The sequence below is a fragment of the Limanda limanda genome, chromosome 16 (assembly GCF_963576545.1).
Source record: "Limanda limanda chromosome 16, fLimLim1.1, whole genome shotgun sequence".
NCBI lineage: Eukaryota > Metazoa > Chordata > Actinopteri > Pleuronectiformes > Pleuronectidae > Limanda > Limanda limanda.
In genome coordinates, this window is record NC_083651.1 from 13,006,771 (window position 1) to 13,016,570 (window position 9,800).

The 9,800-nt window shown below is 38.6% G+C and overlaps 1 protein-coding gene across 1 annotated transcript; it reads left to right on the forward strand.

Moving 5' to 3' along the window:
• Positions 1-2,270: 2,270 nt before the first annotated feature.
• mettl21cb (methyltransferase 21C, AARS1 lysine b) lies at positions 2,271-9,723 on the forward strand. The gene is made up of 5 exons (XM_061088014.1): positions 2,271-2,276; positions 6,498-6,642; positions 6,734-6,897; positions 6,982-7,099; positions 9,326-9,723. Exons 1-5 carry the CDS (start codon positions 2,271-2,273, stop codon positions 9,721-9,723), a joined length of 831 nt encoding a protein of 276 aa, XP_060943997.1.
• Positions 9,724-9,800: the final 77 nt, after the last annotated feature.

Genomic DNA, 9,800 nt, shown 5'->3' on the forward strand with positions numbered 1-9,800 from the left:
AGTGTTCATAAGTGCATTGGAGTTCACAGACTTCATCAATCCTATCATGTGCTGTGTGGCCCGTTTTGGCCACAGGGCTGCGCTGTTCTGTTGTGATGCTTGATGGGAAGTACTTCAAGTTCCTCAAACAGTGTGAGAGAGCTGCAGATGCTGAGGCCTTCACACGTTCACCACCACTATCTCAAAGTATAATTCTAAATAATTAGACTTCTCTATGGTACTGTTGTTGGTAATCTGCCTCTCTTCACTGTTTCCTGCAGTTATTCTGGACAGGCACAATTCCCTGGTGGCTATGTGATGCTGAGGATATGAAATAATAATTGAGATCACACATTGTGTGAGTTCTATCTGGAGGATGGATGAAGTAAAATATTTCAATTTCTGATTGCACCTCATTTATCTCCTATTATCTGTCAGAGCAGTGGGTTTATCTGTTGGACGGATCCCAGTAAAACTTTGCTGATTGGCTGTCGGGGGAGCCCCATAAGACAGTGGAAATACTATATTTCTATGCAGATGTTCAGTTTGATTAAGTATATGTACTATATGTATTCACATTTGTTAAGCAGCTTTTCAGCAGATACCAGCTAATATAACAATGATACAAATAATAATACATCTACATCTAACTTATTTTTTTGTCAATGTTGAACTCTGAATTAAATTTATTTGTAATTTATTTCACTTCTTATTTGTCCATTACAGAGCAAAGTTTGTATTTTTATATATAATTGTGTGTGTGTTTGTGTGAAGACATTGGAGATAATGGTAAAGATGTAAGATGCATAGAATAATCTTTGAATGACTCTGAATAAAACATTTTAATAGTATTCAAGAAATACATTCATGACATGATGATTGAGTATGTGTACAACCGAATTTGTGTATTTAAACACATACAGTTACAAATACTTAAATATAAATATTTCTTTAATACCCACATAATAACACACATGTATTTGTGATGAGTTATAAATCAGGAAGCAGTGATACAGACGGATCTATGGTGACTAGGGTTGCAAAGGGGTGGAAAGTTTCCGGTAAATTTCCGGAAACTTTCCGGAAACTTTCCATGGGAACTTTAGCTCAGGAATTTTGGGAATTTTGAAAAAAAAAAAATACGCAAATTAAACGCTGAGCAATAAAAATATAATTCAAAACTCTATTTTAAAGATGTATGGAATGCAGCACACGCTGCACGTTGAGTTTCAACCCTGCAATGTGCATTCTTCCATCACATGCACAGATAACTCCCAGCATCCTTCACTCTACAGCAGGGCTATTGAGGCCTGCTGTAGTGTGCAGGACTAGTCAGGTAAGTTTCGATGATATTACTGTGGAAAATATATTAGCATGCTGATTGAGGATTGTTCATCTGTTCATCTAGCCTATTTCCATTCATTTATCCATCAATTGTAAAATATGTTTACAGACTATTCCAATTGTTTGGCTAACTATTTATATCTCTGGCATTGCATTAGTGTTTTTTTACAAACTTTTTTCTCATCTCATTCTACAGAACAATGCCACGTGCACTATCTCATTTGTGGAGACATTTCACCCCATCAAATGTAGAAGGAAAGGCTGAGTACATCTGCAAATACTGTGCAAAGACCTATGTTAAGAATGACACAACGATGCAGAAGCATATAGTCAAGTGCCCAAAGTTTCCTCAGGCTCAAATCAGCCTATGACAAAACAAAATGTTTATATTTATGTCTGTATATGAAAAGGTAAATACAGTTAGTATAAATTACCCACAACATTTCCAGTTTATTCCCGTTTATTCCCGCTAATTCCCGTATATTCCCGTTTATTCCCGTTAATTCCCGTTAATTCCCGTTAATTCCCGTATATTCCCGTTAATTCCCATGGAAAGTTTCCAACTTTGAATATTCCCGGAATTTTGCAACCCTAATGGTGACACATAAACCTCATCCTCACCTCCCTTGGTCAGGGTCCAGTTGTCACAGCATCAGGAAGCAGTCGCTCTTTCCTGATACCAAAAAACTGTCATGGTGGCAAAAGCAAAAATAAGGTCTGGATATGTGCTGTGTGTTTTCTACCTAACATGCCACCTAAACTCATTGAATACAAATCCTAACACACCCTTATGAATTACAGCAGTTTAGCACCCAGTAACTGATGGATTCACACAGTCAGGTCACACATGCAGCTACTGTAAAGCCTGCTGGGGCCTCACATGTTGCTGCTGTGTGACCGTGACTCATTTTCCACCGGCCAGCGCAAGCTTTCCCTGACCTTTGGACATGGAGGTGAGGATTACCAACTCTCAGGTGATGACGGACAGCTCTTCATCCCTCTGCTTTTCCTTATTCATTTTTCAATACTTATTTACACCCATGCATCGCCAGCACAAACAAAGCCATTCATTAGAAAAAGAAGATTCAAATTAAACAGTTGGATTTGTTTCTGAGAAATACACTGTGAGCCCTGCAGATTCACCATTGTTCCTCTACTGGGAAGAGTGACTTTGGATTTAAAAGATCATGGTAGAATTTGCATTCCAATTAATTACTGGGGAGACACCAGGTATCCAACAGCATTACTGGGTACATTAGAAAGTCATATTTTCAGACTCTCCACTTAATCAGCTCTGGTTAATCATTATCACCAGTAGGGTATTTACAATAAAATTGACGAATAACAGTTGAAAAATGGTTTTGGTATTCTTTTTCATACAGTCAGTCCAAAATGACATTCATCAAGAATGATTGATGAATGGAATATGGATGAATATGAATGGGCCCCTGGTCTTAAGGTTCTGATGCACTGAAAATCCCCTAATACCTTGACTGATTATTACGGTTGCCATTTAGATGAGGGTGACTCAGTGTTGCTGCTCCCATCTGTCAGTTCACCTCATTTTCTCATCTCACACAGGACAACCAGTTGTTTGCTGGGATCCGTGGGTGTGTGTCTGTGGCAGTGAATCGTCCCATCTAAAGCCCCGCGAGCAGCCAGGCTTACGAGCTCTTGGTACAATGAATACCCTCTGTATCCATGTTCAGTCATAAACTGCACATTACAAGCTGCACTCTGCCACTGGTTCTAAAACAGACTCTAGACAATGTTTACACTATAGCCTTTTATAGAACAGATACATACCAGTGGTAATCTGTGTATTTCATTCATCTGTGTGGTTCACCGGGTTGAACATGACTGAGCCAAAATATGCCTATTCATGATCAGAATAGGCATGCTTGTACTCAAATAACTTATAAGTCATAAAACTTTCCTTACTTTTAAAGCCATTGTATTTAATATAAAGTCTAAGCTTGATAATGCCGTTTAGATGGTTGATTGGTTGATAGATATTGTCTATGATAATAATAATTCTCATAATGGATTTTCAGAAGAGAAATATGTGGTAAACAATGTTTGACAGAGAGATACAGGATAAAACAGATAAAAACACATAACAAAGTTGATCTGAGATGAATTTCTCATGGAACAATTTGCACTAAAATCTGTTTTTATTTATATTCACCTTTCAAAACAAAGTAACAAAGTCCTCATCTGCATGGCAATGAAAATCTGTGTTATGATTTTGCACGCTTTGCCCCAGGAGTAGCATATAAAGTATGTTAAATAAGAAGGGACCCAAAACTGACCCTTGGGGGACCCCAAAAAAGACAAGTGCACGGGAGGAGGAGGCATCTTACAGCACAACAGAACAGGACGTAACTGACATAAAAGAGGTTAGCCAATCCAGTGCTACATCCCTGATAGCAATAAGTCTTTAAGAATGAACCCCTGAAGTTATTTGTGAGTTTATAAATGTTTACAGAGTTGCTTTCATCTTGATGTATAGTGAACAGACGACTTTCTGCAAGTAAGGTCATACGGTCAAGTGAAAACAGCCAAATTAGTGACTGGATTGTAATTATCTGAGTCCCTGCTGGAGAATCAGTCTGTTTCCTCTTCACTGATGCAGTGAGTTAGCATATGTTGCTTCGTCTCTTGTCACACTGCAGGAATGTGTGAAAGTGATCGGGGGGGGGGGGGGGTCATTAATTAAACATTTGGAGGGATGAAAACAAGAAGATGAGACAATCCTTGATTCCTCCAGTCTATTTTAAACCACTGTAACTCATCTCTATGTTATATTTGTTGTAATTTCTTAACTATCTAAAGGTTTAATTCCACGAGTGATTGACAAACAAACACGGCAGGTGCCAGGGGAGGGGGAGATCAGTCAGAGATAACACATGTCGGGAGAAGGAAGAGGGGAAGGACATAGGAATAAGAATGAAAATAAGAATAACAAAGTTTTATTTCAGCACTCATATTTTAGAGATATGGGCTCTACATGTAAATATGCTTTACAGTCAGATTTGATTCCAGCTTTATTTCAAAATTTGATGCAGTTATTGACAGACTTCAAAAATTTAATTTTTTAATAATTTAAATTTAATAATACCTGCCGTTGGAGAACATTTTCCTCATCCTGCTGCTGATAGACTTAGAAATAGTTTAGAAGATGTAAAAAAAAAATTAAAAATTGTAATTATTTTTCTCGGAGCTTGCCAGGTGGCAACACTTCCGTTCCACACGTCCCTGCCAGACCTCATACAGCTCTGCAGGCTCCTGGGATAACATGAATATTTAAATAAATGAGAGCTGTGCAAAGTGTGAATAGATTTTGTTGTCAAATGTTTGCGTGTCCCTATACCTGGAGCTCCTGCCTGTGCCACCAGATGTCTGGTCTATAATGAACAAAAGCAGGGAATAATAAGAAGCGCCTCACAGATGTTGTTGAATTATTCCTCAGAGTAAAGGAAACAATGGATTTGAATTTACAGCTGAAGTATTGTATAGACTTTAACATACAAGCTGACAGTAAGGGTGGAGGTTAAGTGCTGGGAGGGGTCTGTGTTGTGTCTCTCTCACTGTCAGACGTCTATAAATCTGTTTGTTTGCTTCTGTCTCTTAAAATCCGGCTGCCAGTGACCCCACAGACCAGCGCCGGGCTCAGGGGTGTGTCATCCGCGATGCTGCTTCTATAAACACAAGAACACAACAGAGACGTCAGCGCACAACGAGACGAGGGACTAAGAGGCCACTGGTTCAGACAGGTAGGTTTCACACCTTTTTTTTGAATGGTTTTTGACTTTTTCATCAAATGAGGAGAATGACAGAAAAAAATCACTTTGCCTTATTTCAAAACAAAAGATTTTGCAATCATATCAAATGCTTTGATTACATTCACATTTCACATTTTTGAGTGTAAGTGCAGCAGACTGTGAAGTGCCTGTTGACCTCAGGGTTTAACCAGCTGTGTTTCTGGGCTCCAGAATAAAGTGCAGGGTCATTAAGTCAACTCTGATCTAAATCCAACCTTTACTGTACGGATCACAAACACACAAATCATTTACAGAGCTCACTAAAAATAAACACAGAAAAATAAACGCTGGCAGCAAAGGAGCACACTTTATGATATTTCAAATGCTGGAAAAAATAGGGCGACGTCAAATTGCAGAAAATAACTAAATTAGTATTTTAACAGATCCCCCAGTTGGTGTTTGACTAATTTTCTGTATGGGCAGATGTTTCATAATATATTTTTATTTTGGGTGCCTTTATTCATTCGTTTTTAAAAAGTACAGAAGATAAACTACATTTTAAAATTAATTAATAATCTCAGAGAATGACACCTAAAGTCTGAACATATTTCCAATAACACAATTTGCAGCCATGCTATAAATCTCTCTCACATGATGCTCAGGATGATTTGAGCCAAATGCTTTCGTCAACATTCTCACTCTAACAATGCTAACATGCTCATGTCAGTAAGGCATGTTTTACTCACAGGGTTTACTATGCTTACCATTTTGCTAGATAACGCCATAAGAAAAACTAAGTGGAGAAGTCATTAGCAGCAATGAAACAGAAATAGAAAAAGAAAATTTGTCCTTGATTGAAAGTTTTTTTTTAATTTGAAGTATGGAATAATTGACTTGTGAATTACTTTCATAGTTCCTCTTTTAATATATTTTAATACACAATATTGTGATACACAAAAATGAGAGAACAATACTAGCTACAGTCAGAGGAGAAGTCCAGTTGCTTTGGGTGTTGTTGTTTTAAAGTTTAAAGATGTTTTCCTCCTCCCCTCTTATCTGGGTAATTTATCACTGACATTTTCTGAGATGTGAATGTGTTAAATGGGGAGGGGAGAATTTTGTGTATTAGCGTTGTTAAATGCAATTACATTTAACAAGGCTAAATAATGTATATTTTATATCTAGAATGAGAAAAGAAGAAAAGTCAGATCAAGTACCAAGGTCATTAATATTCATTCTACGGGGATCATGACTCCACAGAAAATCATGGCAACAATAGATTTTGAGATATCACTGTATGACTGGTTTGGCTAAAATGTCCTGTATGCACTGAGACTATACAGGCTAACTTTCTCAGGAGCAAGTGTCATCCAATTACTGCAAAGAGTTAATACAAATTTTCTTTTTCAGTTGTATTTATTGTATTTATTGCTCATGGAGAAATTGTCCAAAGTCTCCAAACCTGTGCGACAGAAGACTCCTGGAAACCAGACGGAGGAAAATGACGAGATACAGGACGTGAAACTACAAACCAAGCAGGAAATGCCAGATGAAGGTCAAGTAGGAATCAACCGTTGTGTCATTTTTCTTTATTTTTTCAGGTGTGGCTTTACATCACCAACACTTTACCTCTTCCTGCTTCACAGAACTCACAGACAAAAAAGTGATGGCTGGAGAAGCTTTGAACCGGAGGAACATCTGGGAGCCGAGTGTTTACTACGCTCTGGGGAAGGAGTCCTTTCATTTTGCGGGTCATGACATCAGCATCCGCGAATCAATAGATACTTATGGCGCTCTGATCTGGCCCGGGGTAAACGCTCCACAACGATGGTGTGTTAGTACTCATTCACTTACATGGTCGTAACTGCTGTAATGATGAGACTTTGCTCTGTAGGCTGTCGCTTTGTGCCAGTTCCTGGAAAATAACCGGAGTCAAGTGAACCTGATGGACAAAGCTGTTCTGGAGATTGGAGCCGGGACTGGTTTACTCTCCATACTGGCAAGTCTGCTGGGTAAGACTGAGATAATGCAGCTGAGTCACACAGTATGGATTACTGTATAGAGAGACATTGCCTTTATATAAAAAAATATTCAAAACACACCAGTAAGATGGCGGCCCCCTTATCATTTTGGCTTCACTTTCATACAATGAGAAGAAGTGGAGAAGGGTTGTCCATCTGTGGACATATGGTTGTGTTTGGGATTTTTGAAGCACTCAAAATTCAGACTTTTCCTCGAGAATCCCAAACACAACCATGTGTCCTATATAAAAAATAAAAGTAAATCTGACACAAAATTCACTATTATTGTTGGAATTTGTATGTAATGATTCTGAATGTCAAAAGAGCTGTTATCCAATGATAATAGTGAATGAAAAGCCTTATCAGGTTAATTCCCTCTACAGCATGAATATGCACTGAATTCTTTACAGTCATCTATTCATCTTTTGTGCAAAAGCAACATTTGGTCTGGTGGAGAAAGTGTAGGGAACATGAGGGAACATTTCAAAACATTGAGATTCTTTGTCTGACGACCATGACCATTCCCCCGCACCACATCTCTCACACTGCAAACAAGCCAGTGACTGTAAAGAGATTTTAAAAGATGTCTGGATGAACAAAGTGATCATTGGAATAATGCTCTCATCCTTTCGGCTCCTCTATAATGCATGCAGTGGAAACACAAGTTCATTCATCCCCATCAAATAAAACATCTTTTCAGTCAAAAGCAATTCATGTATTTCTTCAGATCTGTTTTCTCCTCGTTTGTCTGTCAAAGGAAATCCATGAATTTATGAACAATAATTCACAAGCACTTCAATGTGAGCGTCTGTGACTTTCCAAACAGATTTCGAGTTAAAAGACCGACCTGTACGTCTTATTCACTACATATGCAGCCGCACCTGTCAGAGGTATAAAGTTCAGAGAGGTCATGCAATATTGTGATCCACTGAAGGTGGAATTAAAGTTTTATAATGATAATATAATAACTTTATTTAACACTTATCTGAAAAAGGTTAAAGAGTGCTTCACAAAATCCATGGCTAAAAGATGAGCTTAAATAAAAGGTATTCAATTCAGTTCAATTCTAAGAGCCAAATCATAACATAATAAGGTCAAGACCTTGAAATTTATAGACAAATGTGCCAAAATTTGCCATTTACATGCAGCCAGTAAACTTTCAGTTTCCCTTGTTCTACTTCTTTTCCATAAGGCCTTTAAGATTCAACACTTATAAAACCACAGATTTAATAGAATATAGTGTATAATATTATATTATAATAATATAATATTTATTATAATACTCTAATATAAATAAGCTTTACAAATACTTAAACTGGCCTCTGAGATGTTACATGTTCACATTTATTTTCTATTTTTGGTCGCTCACTTGATAAGTGTTTGTGTATTTAATAACAAGTCAGTGGAGTTCACCACCATGTCACACTGAAATTCCCCAGATTCAGATTTTTTGAGGGATCTTAAACAAATTGAACTTAGTCAAATATCAGTCCCCTTAACATGTCTGATGTTTTCATCAAGAAATTTTAACATGTGGGATAGAGCTGCATCAAAAATGTAATGGTGTCTTCCTTGGGTTAATGTTAGTTTGAGCAGTTTTTGCAGAATCATGCAATCTGACACTAACTCAGACGAGAATATAGAGTCCCTGGCAGTTGTTAAATATAAATGAATGCCATGTAAATATAAAAACTAAACTTTTGTCCATCTGTTCTCTGCCCCAGTTCCACTGGTTCCCACTGAGGACATAAAAAATAAAGAGTTAAATAATGTATAGTGTAATTTCTTAATACAAAAATGCTCAGTGGTTTACTCAAACAGCCAGGCATTGGAGTAAAACAGCACTGGATGGGGACTATGTTCAGGCCTGGATTAATTTGTAGAATTCACAGCAGCTGGCTGCATTAGTGAGGTCACTTCAACAGGCAACAATAAAGTTAAATGACATAAGAAGATGTTTTATGAGGAACGGGCTCAAAAGGAAAAACTTGATGGCATTGATGGTTTTGAATTTTTTGACAATAAAACATCAATTCACCAGATTCGTCCTTCAACATACAATTAGTGTGGAATGACCTCACATGCTACATGTAGATATCATGTTAGCATGTGCATTATGATTTAAGTGCCACCTCATTGGTAAAATACAATCCTTTCAATGTTTCCGTATCGTCCAACCTGTTCTTTAGCTCTGTGTTTTTCTCTTCTCTTGTCCAGGGGCTTGGGTGACAGCCACCGACCTGCCGGACATCTTGCCTAATCTGACCTTTAACCTTCTGCGAAACACCAGGGGCCGCTCCCGCTACACCCCTCAGGTGGCGGCCCTCACCTGGGGTCAGCACCTGGAGCAAGACTTTCCCCATCTCTCCTACCACTACGACTACGTGCTCGCGGCAGACGTCGTCTATCACCACGCCTCCCTGGAGGAGTTGCTGCAGACCATGCAGTACTTTTGCCAACCAGGAAGTGGAACGACACTGCTTTGGGCCAATAAGATCCGGTTCCAGTCAGACCTGAGGTTCAGCGAGCGCTTTGAGAGCAGTTTTAACACAACGTTGCTCCCCGAGCTCCCACAGCAGGAGGTGAGGATCTACCAGGCCACAGCTAAGGAGTGACAGGAGCCTGAGGAGGAGGGTGGGGGGGTAGTTTTCCCTACCCCCCCACCCTCTAAAAGTTAGAAATTAGGTGTTTG